The sequence below is a fragment of the Cryptosporidium muris genome, genomic scaffold, assembly GCF_000006515.1.
Source record: "Cryptosporidium muris RN66 scf_1106632373453 genomic scaffold, whole genome shotgun sequence".
Taxonomy (NCBI): domain Eukaryota; phylum Apicomplexa; class Conoidasida; order Eucoccidiorida; family Cryptosporidiidae; genus Cryptosporidium; species Cryptosporidium muris.
Window position 1 is genome coordinate 926,771 of NW_002196570.1, and position 19,811 is coordinate 946,581.

At 31.4% G+C, this 19,811-nt stretch overlaps 9 protein-coding genes and 1 non-coding gene across 10 annotated transcripts, besides 5 other annotated features; 4 read left to right on the forward strand and 6 right to left on the reverse strand.

Moving 5' to 3' along the window:
* Positions 1-122: 122 nt before the first annotated feature.
* CMU_041350 (MYND finger domain-containing protein) lies at positions 123-2,979 on the forward strand (the record flags this gene model as incomplete). Its single annotated transcript, XM_002139378.1, has 4 exons — positions 123-1,937; positions 2,056-2,196; positions 2,259-2,883; positions 2,957-2,979. The coding sequence occupies 4 exons, from the start codon at positions 123-125 to the stop codon at positions 2,977-2,979; spliced, it is 2,604 nt and encodes an 867-aa protein (XP_002139414.1).
* Positions 2,001-2,049: a sequence feature (AT_rich).
* A 31-nt stretch (positions 2,980-3,010) lies between the features above and the next one.
* Positions 3,011-5,638, reverse strand: CMU_041360 (uncharacterized protein; the record flags this gene model as incomplete). Its single annotated transcript, XM_002139379.1, has 1 exon — positions 3,011-5,638. One exon carries the CDS (start codon positions 5,636-5,638, stop codon positions 3,011-3,013), a length of 2,628 nt encoding a protein of 875 aa, XP_002139415.1.
* Positions 5,639-5,873: 235 nt separating this feature from the next.
* On the reverse strand, positions 5,874-7,950 carry CMU_041370 (uncharacterized protein; the record flags this gene model as incomplete). Its single annotated transcript, XM_002139380.1, has 6 exons — positions 5,874-6,154; positions 6,255-6,311; positions 6,412-7,096; positions 7,150-7,432; positions 7,491-7,677; positions 7,782-7,950. 6 exons carry the CDS (start codon positions 7,948-7,950, stop codon positions 5,874-5,876), a joined length of 1,662 nt encoding a protein of 553 aa, XP_002139416.1.
* Positions 7,951-8,406: 456 nt separating this feature from the next.
* On the forward strand, positions 8,407-9,203 carry CMU_041380 (vacuolar ATP synthase subunit D, putative; the record flags this gene model as incomplete). Its single annotated transcript, XM_002139381.1, has 2 exons — positions 8,407-8,435; positions 8,498-9,203. 2 exons carry the CDS (start codon positions 8,407-8,409, stop codon positions 9,201-9,203), a joined length of 735 nt encoding a protein of 244 aa, XP_002139417.1.
* A 189-nt stretch (positions 9,204-9,392) lies between these two features.
* CMU_041390 lies at positions 9,393-9,468 on the reverse strand. Its single transcript has one exon. It is a non-coding gene; the product is annotated as a tRNA-Thr (tRNA).
* A 154-nt stretch (positions 9,469-9,622) lies between these two features.
* On the reverse strand, positions 9,623-10,739 carry CMU_041400 (PP-loop family protein; the record flags this gene model as incomplete). Its single annotated transcript, XM_002139382.1, has 2 exons — positions 9,623-10,535; positions 10,606-10,739. The coding sequence occupies 2 exons, from the start codon at positions 10,737-10,739 to the stop codon at positions 9,623-9,625; spliced, it is 1,047 nt and encodes a 348-aa protein (XP_002139418.1).
* Positions 10,740-10,971: 232 nt separating this feature from the next.
* Positions 10,972-15,937, forward strand: CMU_041410 (uncharacterized protein; the record flags this gene model as incomplete). The annotated part of the gene is made up of 2 exons (XM_002139383.1): positions 10,972-15,624; positions 15,680-15,937. 2 exons carry the CDS (start codon positions 10,972-10,974, stop codon positions 15,935-15,937), a joined length of 4,911 nt encoding a protein of 1,636 aa, XP_002139419.1.
* Positions 15,893-15,929: a sequence feature (AT_rich).
* Positions 15,938-15,975: 38 nt separating the features above from the next.
* On the reverse strand, positions 15,976-16,686 carry CMU_041420 (tRNA -methyltransferase family protein; the record flags this gene model as incomplete). Its single annotated transcript, XM_002139384.1, has 1 exon — positions 15,976-16,686. The coding sequence occupies one exon, from the start codon at positions 16,684-16,686 to the stop codon at positions 15,976-15,978; it is 711 nt and encodes a 236-aa protein (XP_002139420.1).
* Positions 16,687-16,937: 251 nt separating this feature from the next.
* Positions 16,938-16,973: a sequence feature (AT_rich).
* Positions 16,974-17,018: 45 nt separating this feature from the next.
* CMU_041430 (glycerophosphoryl diester phosphodiesterase family protein) lies at positions 17,019-18,137 on the forward strand (the record flags this gene model as incomplete). The annotated part of the gene is made up of 1 exon (XM_002139385.1): positions 17,019-18,137. The coding sequence occupies one exon, from the start codon at positions 17,019-17,021 to the stop codon at positions 18,135-18,137; it is 1,119 nt and encodes a 372-aa protein (XP_002139421.1).
* Positions 18,138-18,221: 84 nt separating this feature from the next.
* CMU_041440 (uncharacterized protein) lies at positions 18,222-19,001 on the reverse strand (the record flags this gene model as incomplete). The annotated part of the gene is made up of 1 exon (XM_002139386.1): positions 18,222-19,001. One exon carries the CDS (start codon positions 18,999-19,001, stop codon positions 18,222-18,224), a length of 780 nt encoding a protein of 259 aa, XP_002139422.1.
* A 352-nt stretch (positions 19,002-19,353) lies between these two features.
* Positions 19,354-19,390: a sequence feature (AT_rich).
* Positions 19,391-19,707: 317 nt separating this feature from the next.
* Positions 19,708-19,728: a sequence feature (AT_rich).
* Positions 19,729-19,811: the final 83 nt, after the last annotated feature.

Below are 19,811 nucleotides of genomic sequence, written 5' to 3' on the forward strand. Positions count from 1 at the left end.
TGACTAGCGTCAGGGCCTGGGCATTGGACCCAGCAAACAAATGTTGGCGCCAAACATCTAATGTAGACATCACATGCAATAACGGCATGCCTTTAAAATTTTCTTAAATTCCTCAAAGGAATATGGGATTTTGGTTAATAAAACAAAAAAAAAGGCAAAAAGAAGTATATACAAAGACTACTAGTGAGTGTCTCTCTAATAATGAGTCAGATACTTCCGGTGTACATCCTCTAGATAATGTGAGTAAAATATACCATATTAAAAATGAAGGAAAACGAAAGAAGAGGACTATTGATAGCGAGGTTGCATCACTAAGAGTAATATCTCGTACTGCATCACGCGTAAAATTAGCTGAATCTTTAAGGCAACCATTTTTAGACTATTCTCCTGAGAAGCATCCCCACATTACAGAAGCAAATATAGATCAACTTATGTTTCTTGCATCAGATAAGTTGGCTGTAAAAAATAGTGAAATGAAAAAACTTATTTTTAGTGAAAGGGTAATGCTTCAGAAAATGAGGGGGGTATGTGTATATGTTAAGGCAAAAGTCCCTACAATTGTTAGCAAATATAAACTCAATGAAACAGAAGATAAAGATGGGGATTTCGGAGCTAAGCAACTAAATTTAGAAAAATTTGCAGCACAAAATCTTAATTGTCATCTAAATGTATTAGAAAATGAAGCAAGAGATATTGAACTTGATATTACAAATATTCATTCAATATTAAATTTGTCAGGACTTGAATTTATCAATGAAAACGATGTATCAGAATTAATAAAAATTAGACGAAAATTATTACATATGAAAGAAGAACTTATGTCACAAATACCCAATATTTTACCTGAGTTTGTTGTAAAGGGTCTCCTTAACTTAGATCCAAATAAACTCATAGGTATGGTATCTTTATTGCTATCTGCTATCAAGGAAAAATATAGTGATCCAAGCTTTTGGGCTACTATAATTCATGAACTGTGGTTATTTTTAATTTTATTTCAGCATAGCTATTTAAGAACTGCAGATTTAACAACAGAATTATCCCTCCCCAGCTTAAGTGATCCAACACAAAACATTAATGGAAATATTCAAAAAAGTCAATCATTCCCAGACTCTTTTACAGCAATAAACTATTTATTGTGTGGCCTAGTTGATACCAAAATACCTGGTGCAATTAGGTTACTTGTACGCCTTAATGCAATGTACTACTTTGAATCTAGAATTAATGCGATTATACTATTTTGTGAATCTTCTACAATGCTGTGGATTGATTACATGAAAGTGGAAGCTCTATATAGCAATATGGAAGCTTTAAGAATTTGTATTACTGTTTTATCAGAGACACAAGATGTTGATATTCAGCAAATAACTATGAGAATATTTTTTAGTAAACTTACTTCAGTTATATTTTACCACATATTAACATCCCCATTATTTTTAATCCATGATAGACACAGTTCTAAATTGATCATTGGATATATTGAGTTTTTAAATGAGTGTTTATTAATAGGACACTCAAAAGACTTGTTACTTAAACTATCAGCTGAGCCTTTTATGATACCTTCCATAGCTGATTCTGTATTTGGAGAAGGATACAAATTTTTTAAGTATCTAGACTATAACAATTGCTATAATGAAAAATGTCTTAAGTCAAACCTAGATAACTCACTTTCTACAAGTGTTTCAAGTTTAACGTTGAACAATAAGATCGAACACAATCACATAAAAGAAACTAGTGACAAGGGTTTAAATATTTGGCAAGCCTTTGCTATTTTGTGTAGTCCAAAGTATAAGGAACCAATTCTTCACTCAAGTTTATTAATGCTAATAGAGATCATATACTTTGCATTTGTATATGAAATACCTTGGAATGAAAAAGACCTAAAAACACTAATAAAGTCTGTTTCCATTTTGCATTCTCATTTAAAAAAAACAACAATGGTAAGTTGTTATCTGTTCAAAAGTAAATGTTACAAGTAATTACTTGAATATACCACTTTGAGCTAAAAAAAAATATTGTTAAAAATTTTCTAAAATAATTATATCTAATATACTTTAGGAAACTGAGGTTGAAAGTTCGTTAATACCTTTTTTATTAGAAGATGCTAGAATGATAAGAAAATACCTCACTCAGTTATACAGGGGACTAGATATCGATCTAATAAAACTACAAGAGTGGATAACTGATAGAAGAATAAAAGTAAGTGAATAGATATATTGATTGTACAAATAAGATAATATTTTCTAATTACTGAATCCTAGGAAAGTGCTTTGGAAAGTGCAGATGAATGTAGTATAAAGGTACCATGTTTCCATCCAGATTGTGTCAGATTTACAGTCGGTTCAAGAGTCAAAATAGGTGAGAAATTGGATGAAAATTTAAAGCCTGATAGTTATGAGATAGATTTTAGATATTGCAAAAATTGTTTAGTCGCAAGCTACTGCTCAAATGCTTGTCAAAAGGCACATTGGGAGTTGTCTCACTCCACTACTTGTGGGCTTATGTCAAGACCTCCAGCAAGCATTATATTTAATTCAACAGTAAATTGGCCACTTAGAATTCATATTCATTATACATCGCCTAATTTAGTAGAGTCAGATTCTATATCTTATATTCAAGACAAATATTTTGAATATTTACATAACAAACTAGCATTAGTAGTGTTTTTCGACATATGTTTCCTATCAATACCATACCAGCTATCAGATATTCCAACAAGTGAAGGCTCATACTCATGTGGCTTAAGACAATGCACAAGGGAGGAGTGCATAAACAATCTAGAACAAGGTAAAAATAAACCATATAATGGTAGAGAATTTGAGAAAAAACGACGTATAATCATGTACAAAGTGTTGCACAATGATGACAAGCTACAAATTCCATTAGGTAATGCAAGGATATGGAATAAGTATATAGCAAGTTCGAGTAGAAACAATACAAATGATCAGATGCTAAATAGTAAACGATCAAAAATATACGTAGGTAGACGACATAAAAGTGAAAATAACTGCAATTAGATTTTAGAAACTAAAGATTTCATTATACCAGATACTATGCTCCTTGAAGTTGACTTTGTTGTAGATATATTGCATACACATGAACTTGTAAGGGTAATTGTACAAGATAGTGAAGGTATAAAAATGGTAGATAGATTTTTTCTATCATTCAATGAGTTGTCAGTATTGTCTATATACTTAAGTATCACAGCATCATTAATATCATGTTTTCTCAGTGCGGAAAGAATAGAATATACAGTTGTGTAACCCATTAGAATTTTCTCTTTAGGTACATTGTTATTTGTGTTTTGAGTAGCAGTATTTTGATCTTGATCAAACTCCTCAATTGAAATGTTACCCTCATTACAATTAATTATAGCATTAGTTCTGCCTACATAAACTCCCTGTGATATTGACTTGAGAAAAGATTTATTTTTAGCATTGAAAGATAAAGAAGCTGGAAACCAATTGTACTTCACTCCATTTTCATCATTACTTCTCCTAGTTAAAGTCTGAATTTGTCTAGGGACTTCTAGAATTTTAGTTTTGTATTCTATAGGGAAATTTATTACATCTGAGTCTTCTGAGTGATTATTTTTATTTAATGGAATTAAAACCTTAAATTTCGGATTTTTTGAATTGTGGTTATTGAAAATTTCAGTCATCAAACTGTTTAGAGTCGGAAACAATATTAGTGGAAAGTAAACTAATTCAATATGGTCAATTTTGTCATTGTTCAAATTATACTTCATAGTCAAATATGAGATATCTGTGCAAGGATCAATAGTTAATAATGTATTTTTAGGATCAGAGTATAGCTGATTTAATATTCTTATCCACGGACCAAAACTAAGATCACTTGAAGATGCAAAAAATATAGCTGGTTCTCGGTATACAATAGATAACTCTTCGATTGTATGAAATGTATAAAGTCTATTTGATGACTTCAATTGTGAAAACAGAAATGGGGATATTGGATTGGGTAACATAGACTTACGGCTTTTATTAGAGCATGTCCATTCAGAAGATACATCAGCATTTGATAATATCGTCGAGATACCACCACCCACTATGTATATAGGAACTTGATATTGAATAGGTAGTTCAGATACATATTGTCCAATATATTCAATTAACTCCATACAGTATTGTCCATATAAATCTGTAGGTATTAAGATTGAGCCACTTCTATATAATGTATGTTTTATATAATTAAGAATAATCTTTATTTCTGTTAAGTAATATGATAAATTAGATAATTGTACAATATTTGTAGATTCCACAATCTTATGAATATACTCTGCTTGTTTTATAGAGATCATACTCCCATAAAATACAACATTTGAGGCTTCATATATGTCATTAAGGTTTAGTGGAGAAGGATATCTATCGACTTCTGTTGAAACCTGACCAAAGATCACAATTTTTTCATCTTTTAATGAATCTTCAGGAGACCTATTATTCGTAGCTAGACAATAACCAACACCTCCTAAACAATATCCACTATCTAGTGGGTATAGTATAAATGTTGTAAGATTCTTGCAGATTTTCTCCCTCTGCCCAATATGCAACAGCTTGATACTAAATCTGGAATTCTCAGTAAATATAGAATTAGAAATATACCGTTGATTTGTTATATCATTTTCTTCTGAAATATGTTGATATAATTCACTTTCTATGATGCCTCTTGCATATCCAGAAATTTCCTCACCTGAAAAGGGACCAATCAAGGGAGGATTAGAAGTACTTGAAGTGCAGTTATGTCCACCGATTGTAGCTGGATAATTATAAAGAGTATTTCCGTCAAATATGTGCGTAGCAGCTCCAACAGCTGCACCTAATCCTGTTGTACTTCCTCTCATATTTGAATCTGCAGAGCCTGTAAAGTTGTTTCTTTCCGAGGTATTGCTTACAATAGACTGATTATAAAAATATTCAGGGCCACTTTCTGGCAAATTGGCAATAACTTGATGCCTTAAGTATGTAGAGCTTTTGTCCAATTTATATGGGCACTCCACTGTACCTTCTTTTCTCAACTTATTTAACGAAGTAAAAAGATTAAATATGTCACTTGTCCTTAACCAAATAAATGGATTTGAAATATTGCTTTGTATAGTTTCACTATACTGGATTAATTGTTGTAAAGCAACAGTTGCAGACTGGAAAACTGGAGGCGTTACAGCTAATAGTGCATTGGATATGTCAATACAAGATAAATATGATAGTAAAGATAAAATACACTCAGGTAAATCTTGTTTTAAACTTTCTAAGTTAGCTTCTTTTTCACAATCATTATGTTTCAAATTATAATCTCTATGTAATTGGTTGTAATGAAGATGGAAGGGGATACCCATTAAGCCATCAGGGTGTGTTATTAAAATCAGATCAATAGGAATATTTTCGTTTCTATTGTCACCTAATCCGAGTAAAATTGTTGCCGGAAATACATAGTAATCACCTAATTCATTAAATTCTTTAATATTTGTAATTAACTTGTCTAATATATCACCATAATGCTCTTTGAGATAATTTTTAGTAAGTAATGGGCAATCGCAGAGAATATTGAGACCGTGAAAAGATATAATTGAGAATACTGGAGATAATGAATCATCTACATTACTTAAAGGAGGGAATATCACATTCATTATATTTAATTATTTGATATTAGACCATTACTTGCTACTATCTAGAAATCTGCAAGAAAAAATTATTTCACTTTTCAAACCGCTAAAGTAGACCTATTTGGTTATTCGAAGAGTTGTATAGACTAATGATGTTGAATTAATCGTTCTAATAGTTTATACTAACAAACAAAGCTTAAATACAAATATATCCATATCCTATTTCTTATAATTGTCATATTTTTATTATTACCTAATATTAAAGTTCATCATGTTGTATAGAAGATTCTGAACGTACTTTATCAATATGTGGGTACATTTCAGAAAAAAGTGTCTCTGAATAATTTATTATTGTCATTTTAAAGTTATCACTTAATTTATGAAATGTTATAATTGGTAGATATTCAATATAGTAAGGATGATAATTATAAGGCTCAGCTTGGTAGAAACCAGGATAATTGATTGCTTTAATACCCAAAAATTTGCACCAACGTCCCATTGCCATATCATCAGGTTCAGTAGGTCCAGAACATGAGCAAACTAAAATTACATGAGATTGACGATATTTACAATACAAAAGTTTTAAAAGTATAGATAACTTCAAACCAGTATCTTATCTTAGTTTAAGTTTGAAACTTACCAGAACAATTTACAAGTGAGACAAGCGTATTAGCATTAATAACTATTCCGGCTCCGCCTATAATCCAGAAATTTTTATCAACTTTAGTACTAGCTCATTGTTATTAATATAAGAGTTTGTAGAAATAAAGTGCTTTCTCAAAATTCTCTTAGCTTACCAGTTGCATAGTCAATATTCCATCCCTGTAATATAGACCCTAGAGAATATCTTAACCCCATATAAAGTTTTTCGTTCTTATATCTAGTTTGATCAATAATAGATAGAACATTTAATAGTGAATTAGGTAGTACTAATGTGTCATCATCAACAATTACAAAATAACGCTTATTTGTAGCTTTACCACTTTTCAAGTATTTCTTGTAAAGATAATGGAGCATAGAGTAAAACTTGACACAATGCCCTTTAATCTGATTTCCAACACCTAAATCGATGGTTTGTATATTTCCTATAGTTTCTGACTTGTCACTTAATACTTCTAATTCTATATTATGACCTTCATATACGTCTAGCTTTGGACATAATGGATGAGTTGAATATTTCAATAAATTTCTGTTTGCCCATAATCGAGCTATTTGTGTAACCCTCGTACCATGAAATTTCCCTGTAGTCTTAACAGAAATAACAACATCATTTGGATCAATTAGTTCGTTGTTATTGATTGTGATAATATTTGGTAATGGGCAGTTAGGGGATATTCGTGATGAGATGGTCCATGTTGCACACTTTACAGGTGTGTTTCTACTTTTTATGTATATTCCGCATCTTAGACTTTCAAAACCTGTACAAAATTGAACTATATCAGTTAATGAAACATTAAGCAATTCTTTGAGTACTTTTGATAGCTGCAATAAAATAGAAATTAGTAATTCAACTTCAATTGTTAAGAGATTCTTACCTCGTAAATAGGGTCTGTATATATCCTTGGTTGAGCATATTTATTAAATTCTACAATCATTTTAGTTTTTAAATTCATTATCGCATTTCTACTAATTGCAAAGCCTGAGGGATAGTACGGATAGGCAAAGTGCTTATCAATATTGTAGTGGTGAACAATAGATGGAACTTCATCATTTAGTTGAGCTCCAAGAAATTCATTTAAAAAAATTCTGTTTTTCCTATTTTTAAATGGAATATCTGATAATTTATCTAAGTAATCAGTTCTTTTTGAATTCACTCCTCTAAAATACAGTAATTAAGAAACTAATTTGCATTTGATACATATATATTTCAAATTACCCTTTTTTCAAGATCTCCTCAAGAAGAAATGGGTCGAATCTTGTATTTTCTGAAAGGATAAAAAACCAGTCAAATTCCAAATTGCTATCAGAATAGCGGAAGAGTATCGGTATGAGTAGCGAATCTTCATAAAAATAGTTGGTATCTCGGTTCCAAAGACAATATATATGGGAACTGGGCACTTTTACTTCATTCACAAGAAAGTTAATAATGTATATTTTCTAAATATTTCCGTAAGAGTAGATGATTTTCCTATTAACATAAAAAATATTTGTATATAGTTTTATATACTTACATTAGTTTCTAATGGAAAGTCATCATAGATGACAAATAGTACATATCTTGATAGATAGTTCAACTCAGAATCTGCTATTAATAAACCATATATTGTGGATAATATCAATATAGTGCAGATGGTATGCTTGAAGTGTAGCTGAGCCATCTTTTGCTTTCTGTTCATTTTTACTATTCCCTATCCATCCCACTAAATGCGCGATAAATTAAAAGAAACTTTAAAATTTATAAACAAAGGAAATCTAAAAGATTGCATTAATCTTTACAAAATTTGTGAAGGAGAAATATCACATTGTACTCATCGTCTTGAGTGCCAAAGTATTCAAGATAATGGGAGCAGTTCATTGTAACTATAAAAGTAGATATATACTGGTAAAGTTATACGAGTTAGTGCATAATTCTTCGTAGTTTACTTAATGTAATATCATGTATGAAAAGTTATCTAGGAAAAAGAAAGAGAAAATTATAATAGTAACTGTGAATTTAGAATGTATACCCGGCACAACAGACCAAAGAAAAAAGAGAAAAACCGGGAATATTGTTAACCTTTCGTTCCTTTTTTTTTTTTAGAAATAAGCACTAAATTAGAGTTACCACTTTAAAAATCTAGACAAGTATAGATATGGAGCAGAGACCAACTCCAAGTCGTATGTAAGTGGTTTTTCTTAATTAAGACTTTTGTATGCTGAACTTATTATCTTTTATTTTTTTAGGAATTTACAAGCAATCAAACAAAAAAGTAAAGGTGCAAAACAGGGATATGACTTACTTAAGAGGAAGAGTGACGCACTTACAAATAAGTTTCGTGGAATGCTGAAAGAGATCGTCGAAACAAAACGTTTAATAGGTGATGAGATGAAAGAAGCATCCTTTGCTTTAGCAAAGGCAACTTGGGCAGCAGGTGATTTCAAGGATCGAATTATAGAGTCGTGCAAAAAACCAGCTATATCATTAGATGTTGCCACAGAAAATATTGCAGGTGTACGCCTCCCCATATTTGAATTGAATATTGACACATCAGTTGATGTTACAGGCCACATTGGTGTAGCTAGCGGTGGACAGGTTATTCAGTCAACAAAGGATATATACCTACGAGTACTGAAAGGTTTAGTTAAATTAGCGAGTTTACAGACTGCATTCTTTTCTTTAGACGAGGAGATAAAGATGACCAATCGCCGCGTTAATGCTTTACAAAATGTAGTTTTACCTAAGCTTGATGATGGAATTAATTATATACTAAAGGAACTAGATGAAATAGAGAGAGAGGAGTTCTTTAGATTAAAGAAAATTCAAGAAAAAAAGAAAGAGTGGGCTGAAGCTGAAGCTTTGGGGAGAGCAAGTAGAAAAGAGGAGTGTCAGTCAGAGATAGATGACCCGGAGTCAGTCTTTGGACAAAAAGATGAGGGTATACTATTCTGAATTGACCCTTCGGGAAGAAAGATTGTTGAGAGGTAACATCTCAATTAGTTAGCATATAGAGGTAGTATACCAGGAGGGGGAACTAAATATCATCTACTTTCTTAATACTGACTTGCAGATACAAGTGTAATGAGGTGGCGGTTGAGTGTCGTAGTTGGTTGAGAGGAACTGGATGTCCACCAAAAATGGAGCCTTTGACGAGATTCGAACTCGTGACCTTCGGTTTACAAGACCGACGCAATGACCAAAACTATGCTACAAAGGCCTTGTCTCTCCCCTCTGTTAAGTTGGTTATAAGATAAACTATTGCAAGTCTCGAAATTCAAATTGTGGGAACTAAAAGTCTTGTCCTCAAATTACATAAAATTAAATGTAACTCACATTTACCTTAAGTATGAAGTTTAAATCTAGATTTTTTTTTATCCACTTTTAAATGTGATTTTGCTATTATTAGTTCTCAATGTTTCTAAAAGAAGACACCCCTTACAGACTCGAGCAGAGGACATATAGCCACATAAAGTGCATCTTTGTACCACCTGCTGTGCATAAATTCTGGGTAAGTTGTTTTTATTCTCGTTAGTGCTACTTTTATCTCTATTTATAGCTGCAATATTAAAATTCTCAGCAGCTCTAATGAAGTTCGTTACATATTTGCACTTTATGCCTTCTATTTGTCGAATAAACTCGCGAGCAAAGCCTCTATAAGCATCTACAGAATACTTACATTCGGTAGAGAAGTATCTGAGATTTGAATAATAAGCATATAAAACAATTTCTTTCTCAAAACAGTACATCAAGGGCTTAACTCTTGGTATACTTCGTAAAGTTCCTAATCCCATAACAACTTCATTATCTTGACTCTGCTTAATTTCAGTTGAGGTTATTGGGTTTGTACATCTTTGTAACCTATTTAAGTCACCACGCAAAATATTTAACAAGACAGTTTCTGCCGCATCATCTGCATTGTGTCCAGTACACAATTTATCTGCTCCAGATAAATTGCCCCCTACATCAAGTGATCGTCTTCTAAATACTCCACAAAATGTACAGGAATTTGATTTGCCTGCTTTTAATCTGATATCATCCATTGTTGTACCAAATAAGTCCTGAAATTGTAAGATTGTCAGTGGCAGATCATAATAGTCTTTCTGGAAATTTACTACTTTCAGTGCATCATCACGATACCCCTTTATACCTTCATCTATTGCAACTAGTCGCAAATCTAAACCATATTCCTTCCTTTTATTGAGCTCATACATTACATTTAGGAGGACACTTGAGTCTTTCCCTCCAGAAATACCTATAGCTACTACTTCTCCCGGTGAAAACATTCTGTAAATACTCAAAAATTTATCTTAACTTCTTAGCTGTGCTTATATTAACAACTAATCAAGAAACTTACTTGTAACTCGTAATGTATTCATGGACTTCCTCCTCAAAAGCACTCAGAAAACAATATTTACAGTTAAGCTGCCCACTTTCACAGCGCCTCATTACAGGACGATCTCCACATATGTAGCAACCAGTTTCTGACATTACCGAGTTGAACATACACCTATTATACCATGGGTTTAAAGTGTAACTATTTAAATAAGGTAGCTGATGACTGACTGCCTATTTTGGCGCTGGCATCCAAGTTTGTATTGCTATACAAGACGGTACTATTGGTACTCGTAGTTGTAATCCACAACATTATATTTTCTTGTAGAACAATTGAATTAAAGATACAAGTTAGAACTGGGACTCCGCTTGTAGCAAAACGCTTTCAATGGTAAATTCTGATGGTGACTCTTTAATTTCGTATTTTGTTCATCTAACAGCTCAACGCAAGTCCCATGGTTTGACTCTCAGTGCAGACATCTTAAATAGTTCGGAATCGAAGAAGTTTTTAGATTATGGTAAACATATATTGCATGATGATTATGTGAAGAGTATTGAATTTATTAAGCAAATAGCTAATGAAAGATTTGATAGTGATGTAGAGAAGCGTATAGAAGTATGTGAGAAACTAGAGAAAATATTGAAATCTGATCATATATACTCTTCACTAATCATTTCATATATTTTGCAATTACTTAATGATAAGGATGTGGCTGTAGTAATATCAGCTGTTGACTTTCTACATAGGACAATAAATATTATTATTCCTAATGTATTACTTCCCTTGTCTGTGAAGCATTCTATCGTATACACGGATATGAACATAGAACAAAATTGGAAGAACTCCCTATGCACTTGCACTCACCAGCATGTATCAGACACTCAACTAGATTTTGAAGGCTGTAAGTGTTGTAGTAAAGGTTGGTGGTCATCAAAACTTTCTATTGGATTATGCTTAGCAACTAACACTACTTTGAGAAACTTGAGGGAAGTCATCAAGTGCATAGCAAGATATGTTGAAACCTATGGTAAAGAGGGTGCAAGCAAGATTTCTTGGTACGAAGAACATAACGAAATGCCACAGTCGATACATTTCTCTTGTTTAATTGAATGTAAAGATTATAATAAAGAAACTAGAGATAAAATTTACACTTTGGAAAGCAAAAACGAAGCTCAATACATAAATCTATATAGAAAGTGTCTCAAATTATCAAACTTAATTCTGCAAATATGCTCGCTTAGCTTGTCAGGTCACAGAAAAACCCATGAACCAGAGAATAAATCATCTGTAATTACAGCTTCAAGAACTGGGTGGGTATACCCTATTAACTCTGGAAAAGTTTATTCTTTAGAAGAATTCCCTATAGAAGTACTGGTTAATAAAGATACTTCTTGCATTTTAGAAAGTATTGTCAATTTACTATGCAAACCAATAGAATCAGTATTAACTGTAGCAAATCCTTTTAAGCAAGAACTTGGTTCATTAAACTTGTGTCTTGGTTTTCAATGCTTAGGTTGGCTATGCTTTAAACGACCTCAATTTTTATCAAGGTTTCTTTGCAGTATTAAACAAAGTATAGAAAATATTACTAACTTTGAGAAGAAATTAGATGAGAAGTTGCTTGCACTACAATATATTTGTCAAAAGGAACTTTTAAGAATATTTGCTTGTCCAAATTTGAAATACATATCATTATATATGGGGGAACTTGTTAATTTACTTCGTCTATTGGGTAGAACTGAAGATTTCAACTTGTTAAGGCTTGAAGCCTATAATATTTTTAACAGTTCCGAGAGCTCAAATGAAGATATACGAATGGAACTAAAAAAGAGAATTAGTAATATAGGGGATGATATAAAATCTCCTGTCTTCATACCATTTCCTCCTGCCGAAGCTCAAAGATCTAGAAGTATTTCTTCACGATATTCATATAAACGGACTAGATACAACGTTGATCAAGGCCATTATGAAATATTACCCCAAAGTGTAATAGAGGGAGTAAGCTGGTTATTTGCAACCAAAAATTATTCAAGTATTGTCGATACTGTTTTAGCAAACTTCCTAAATCCAAAATTACCAGATGACATACTGGTAGAAGTAGAACAAAATTGTCCTGGGAAGAAAATAAACTTGGATACTTTTATGAATCTTTCTAATACTCCATGGTCAAATAAATTTTCTCCATTAGCAGATAATAAACTTAGTATTGAGAACAAGTTACTAGATAAACAATATAAATTAAACTCTCATACTAAAAAAAGTGATTGTCATGAAAAGGATGACCAAATACTCACTTTTTATGAATGTACTATTACTGATTCTATCGAGAAGATGACGATGAATTCTGATACGAAATATTCTAACAACACCTTAGTTAAAGATCTTTATAATATGGTAGTTTGTCCAGATAGCAAATGGCTAAAAAGTAAGTCAAATTCTATAAAAGCAGTTATCTTTGCTCAGATTGCATCCAGTTTGTTGCTATCTCCACTTATCTCTTTATCTGCTGAGGGTGTATATGAATCTGTAGATCCAACTAATAATTCATTGGCTAGCAGTCTCAAGTATGGTCAACAAATTATATCTGCATGGGAACTTTTTCTTAGACGTATTTTAGATTCTGGTAAAGAAAAGTTTTTACCTTCCTTTGAGAGTTATGGCAGTGAAGTTGGGTTAGCTTGGGGGCTATTTTCGAGAAGACTCAACGAAGGTTTTATTAGTATCAAACAGAAATACAATATTCTTATACGACTCTCTATGTTACATAACAAGTTAGAAAATTCATTTCAATGGATTTTAATTGAAACAATAATATTCACTTTGTTTTCAGAAACAAATGATTTATTACTCGCACTAGTACTAGTATCAGACACCAGTTCACATATACAGAATAAGTTTGATATAAATAAAACTGGAGACGCTTTAAATATTGGCAATGAATATGTCTTTGTGTTCATGGACAATTTACTGAAAGAAGAGCACAACGGTGAAAGAATTCAAGAAGTTTTTGGATTGTCTCAAATAATTTGCATTGGTCTTCTTTGGTCATATGGTATTGTCTGGGAATATAGAGTCGAAATTTTACTGGATATACTGTTCCGTTTTTACTCAAATAAGATTTTAAATATTGTTGGAAATAATCCACTTAATTTTACCTTGAGGAAAATTGATGTATCAAAAAACTCCATTAATTGGAAGTGGCTGATTACCGGATTATATTGTGAGAGAGAAGAATCTACAAATATTGTATGTGGAACACAAAATATTAGTGATAATAAAATCAGTGGAAATGACAGGGATGCTGGAGATGAGTTCTATTACAATCAAATTTTTGATTTGGGATTAAGAGTAATTAGTTCAGCAATAACATCTAGTGATCATCCAGCTGAAAATATGTCATCTTGTATAATACTAAGTACATTACATAAATACTTTATAGAATGCCCAGAAGTCCCAATAAGCTCAGTAATTAGTTTATATGATGATTGGATGTTAGGTGAGGCTCAAACGAAGCGGCTGTATGCAATTAACATTTTATGTGGTGTTATAAATCAGAAAAATCCAGAGTCACATTCTAAAAAAGCAGCATATTTTGCTTTAGTATCATGCTGCTATGCTACTGATATCTATATCCGTCAAGATGTTATAAGATATGTATCAAATAGGTTTTCTAACCTAGATATGTCATGCGATGGTAATAAAGTAAACTGTGAGAAAAATAACTTGCCTGATTTCGAAGATTTGCCAGAATGGCAGAGACCATATGTTTTGCTTAAAGATCATGAAACGAAGTTTAAAAGTATAGAATATACTCATAATTACAGGAATTCCACAAACTTAACGTATACAGAGGAGATATGTTCTGCTTATACTCCACCTCCTAGTTCTAATTTGCTTTGTGATTGTGTAGAATATTCATATCAGTGGTACAACTCTAAAATATATGGTGAAAGATGGATAGAAGCAATTGCATTTTTAACTTTTCAAAGTTGTATCTTAGAAGATTCTCTTTCTGAAAATAGGCTTAAAATTTGTTGTAACCCTTTCATTGAAAGATGTGTCAAATGTATTTCTAAACAAACAGCTGTTTCTGCTACTTCTAAAGTCTCAGAGACATTTAAAGATATGGAATTACTGGAGAAAAATTTGGGAGATGTAAAGTTAGAGATTGATACTGATAATATGGTAAAACTAGATAAAAATGAAGATAATGACTTAAATATTAAGGAAGATATTGCCAAAATAAGGTGCAACTTATATAAATATTGTTGTATAAAAAAACCTGTATTGATACACTTCCTATTTTACTTGTCCAATTATGTAAACCATTCATCATCAATGTTTACATCTGTTTTTGAGCCTCTACTAGATGAGATAGTAAGGTCTATACCAGAAGTTTACCACCCCGAGTATATTAGAATTGTGAAAATATATGGGAGTAAATCTAAGGATAATAATTGTTATTTAAGATTCATCACATTAATATTAAGAATTATCGCTTCAAGAACTACTGATGAAAGTCAAATAAACAAAGATTTACTGACTGAGCTTCAAGTAATATTTGAGGAATTTGGTAACTTCTACTTGGTGATTCCAATGATTGGCTTTTATGAAATTGATATAATAAAACAATATTTACCCATATTGATCAATACTGGTGATAAAATATTGTTAAAGCATACAATACAGAATATACTATCTCCAGATGGAAAACATCTTGAAAATTCAAGAATTAAATCAAAGATCTCATCTGAAGATCTTTTAAGAATGGCAGTATCATATAGCTATCCAGAAGTAAAGAATGTCGATGCAAGACGTGCTGTTGACATTGTTGATTGTTGTTTTGAACTAACTCAGATTTCACCTCCATTGTTTGATTCCGATACTATTGCATCTGTGTTAGGTAGATTTGCACAGGAGGATATGCCAACATTTCCTAGAACCCTTGGAAGAGCTATGGTTTTGTCAATATTATATATTCCATCAATCAAACCTTTCATTGCTTCTTTTGTTATATCATCACTTATTAGGAGTCGTAGGGTAAGTGATATCTGCGTGTATATATTTACTTTATAAATAACTTGTTAAATATCAGGTGTGGGATGATACTTTAACATGGAGAGGTATCCGACATTGTATACAAAAATTGTGGACAGATTACAAAAATATACTTCTACCTAGTTTAATACTACTACCTAGAAGTGAATTTGAAGTTATATTCCATGAATTGCTTGAGACAAATTCAGATCTTCGTGTGGACTGTTTGGATATTATTAAACGATCGGTTAGTTTATATTCACTACCTGTCTATAATAAATTAATATATTGTTCAATAATTAATTTTAGGGTTTAAGATCTATTCCACAATATGTTTCTGATATACTAAAATTACTACAATGACTTTCTTTTTGGTAAAATATATTTAAGTGCTTTCGACCAGTCTAGAAATTCGTTGTACTTGACCAAAGACCCAATCACATGATTAATTGCCAGTACATAGTTATTATTTAACTTTATACCACTTTCTGATATTGGTAAATGAGATGTCTTCAACTCTAATTCTATAGCTCGGTATTTACATAAATCTTTATATTTATTCCGATCAATTAACCCTCCAACAATAAATATGTCATCACTAGTATACCGCACTTCTGATGAGAGATCCAAGTGGTCATCTGAGTCTGCAGACAAGTACACAATATTTCTATTTCTAAAATCTTTTAATACTAAATCGAGATTCCTTTGAGTTATTGTAACTCCAAGCCACTTCTCTGCATTAGTTTTAGTAAGGCCTTTCCTCAGACGCTCTGACACTCCACAAATGATCATAGTAAAAGGTAAAGAAGACTTTCTTATTACAGAATATGATATTGATAACTGGACTACTAAACTTTTGACATTTCTATCTGAGTGTTTGTCATCAAAACTGCAGTCCACTATTATAGTTGGACTACTTTTCAATATTTTCAAATAGTTTATGCTTTCTCTTACCTGTCTTCCTTTCCTATTACTTCTTCTTCTCTTACTATCTGATATTAAAATATTGGAGTCTAAATTGACGCCTTTCTCAGTATTAGTAGCATCTGCAGAACTTTCTGTCATCTTTATATAATAAATCTTATGATTGTTAACTTCTGTTGTGTTTATATTGATTGTATTATTATGTAGTTAGTTTCAAATTTCTCTGAACTGCCAGTGGAATGAAAATATATGTATAATAAAACTTACTGTGTGTAATCTATTTGTTAGAAATTGTATCATGCAATTACTCAGCACTTTATACCAACAAGAAGACAAATAGTAGCTGCGCTTTGAAGTATGATTTTAAGTTGCGCTAAAGGCTCACTTTTTAGTTAATTTTAATTTAGATATTCTAAAATTATATTTATCTTTAAAGGATTTGGAAGTAGCTCAGACACATTGGAGTGATCTAGATGTTTTTTTACGGTTATTTTAGTTATTATTCATTATTGTGGACAATAATAACCATATACTACGTAGCTTCCTCATTTTTCCTTCGCTATCCAACTTTACTTCCATTTATCAAATTTGAATTACGCAGAAGGAAAAAAAGTGGAATATTGGGGAAAGGAAATGGTTGTCTTCATATTTCACATCGTGGAGGCTCAGAGGAAAGGCCAGAAAATACACAAATGGCTTTTGAACATGCCATTCTAAATTGCTGTACTGATATGATTGAAACAGATGTATGGTTAACTAAAGAGAATGAATTGATAGTCCTACATGACAATCATTTAGGTAATATTTGTGGAGTGGATAAATATGTAGGAGATTTACTTTACAATGAAATGCCTTTGACACTAGACTCAGATACATTGTGTCCATCTTCAGAGTATCTTGACATATCAAAGTGGCGTGGATTTCCCATTAAATTTCAAGGACAAAGAATTCTTACACTAGAGACATTGTTCCAAATTTTCCCAAATATTCGGATGTCTATTGATATAAAAAATCCGAATAGCTTAGTTGCTGTTGAAAGGACTGTTGAAATTATCCGAAAATATAAAAGGGAAGATTTGACAGTTATAGCTTCTTTCTCACACTCTAACATAAAGTATTTAAGAAAGATAAATAACTCTGTAGTAAGAATACATTCTGAAAATAATGAGGAGAATTTTCGATCTAAACTTATTTTGGGTGCTAGTCAGACTACAGTAATATATTTACTGTTAGCATATTTTATAGGTATCTTACCATTTATTTCTATAAATGAGGATATATACTCTTTTCCGCTGAGCTATATATTTTTTTGCAAATATGGATATACTGTATCAAAGCTTAGCTTTCTTGGAAGTAATATTACTAACTATATTAAACTTCACCTCATCCCAAATATACTGATGTGGATATTTTCTAGGCGATTAATGATAAGGCATTTACAAAAGCGTGGAATCAGGTGTTTTGCATGGGTATGCAATACAGAAGAAGAGATAGAAAGATGCTGCAAACTTGGTTTAGATGGAATAATGACAGACAAGCCAACACTTCTAAGAGATTATTATAATAGAAACAATATTAAAGCATTCATGTAGTTTTACTTTTTTTGTGTTGAAGGAGCAGAAAAAAAGTGTTGATAAACACTACATTATATTAAAAATAGCTTTTATTCTACTACTTTATGAATTTGCGTATTTATCTTGATTATAATTTGCTTCCAATGCACTCAGGAATTGTTCCATTGGATGTGAAATACCTTGTAAAGGTTTTAAGCCAAGAGCATTAAGCAGAGGAATTAATTGATCTGAATATATTGATTCATTTAATAATCTTAGAGTGTATTGAACTTGAGGACATTTCATTGCATCAATGACATTTTGAGAATCTTGTTGACCATTTGGCATTAAACTTTCCAGTTCCAGCATGGCATGATGATCACATTGAATCGCCTCCAATACATCATTCGAAAGTATATTGTTGATTGAAATATGGCTTTTTAATTGAATTATATCAAGCAAGTTGCTATTCTCTGTTTGGGATAAAGCTATTTCTAAGGATTCCCTAAGTTGTAGTCTAGGATTAGAAATTGTATGTTCATAAGAATCCTTTAATTTCTTATTAAAGTTGTTTATTAACTCTTTTTCACTATCTAAATAATCGAACTTCTCCTGAATCCAATATAAATGAGGTTTTTTGTCATGTAGTCCTCTTAGAACATAAACATGACCCGAAGTACATTCAGGCACCTCTTCAAGTCTCATACCCTCACAAACATCAATTAATTCTTCAACATCCCCATTATCACGATTTACCCAGCAAACTTGAACGACATTTCTAATTTCATTTCTTATCACTTGCAAACTTCCCTTTTTTTTTTCAGGTACAACCAAGTAACCATCCCAAAATAGTCTACCTGCTTTGATCTTTACTAATACTTGGGTACTGTGCAATCCTTCCATATCTAAATTTATCTCCTATATATTCACCTAGTTTTGGTTTTACAGCTAAATTGTACAATCTCTACCCTTAAAGTAGCGTAAATATGTGCCCTTTGCACTTGTAATATACAAGAATTTTTTTTATCAAGAACTTGAAAACCAATTCAGTGATCTAAGAGCGGGTTGGCTGATATTTTACAATTGTAAACGTGCAAAATAAAGTTAGCAGTATTTTATTCCCAACAAGCTACTTTGTTAGTAAGATTATATCCATTTAAAAAGTGAATACTTTATTGTTTATCAGGAGTTAATCTTATTGCACATTTTTCTGATAAGTTCGATTTAGATACACCCTAGGAATGATGAGAAGCTGTTTATTAATTTAAATATTAATTTAACTTTTTTATTATCCAGTAAGATATATATTAAAAACTTTCTTAATAAATGTTTTTCAATAATGAAATTAGCCTATACATAAATTATTGACTCTATTACATAAAAATACATATGAAATATCACCATATATTAACTATTAAGAATTAAATTTGATTTGCAATATGTAACGTCTATTATTTACTATACAAGGTTTGATTTCGAAATAACTGTTATTCCTAGAAAAATCTAAATCAAACAAATAACAAACATATATATTATTTCAATATTTATAGATTTAGCCTCTTGTTATTACTATATAGTATTATATTCAGTCCAAACTATCACAATTATGATAAAATAATAAATATTTATACTCAAATAGTAACTAAACAGAATTATCTATCTTAGATTCTATCAATATTTGCTAACTAAAGATTGATCCATGCTAAGTATGTA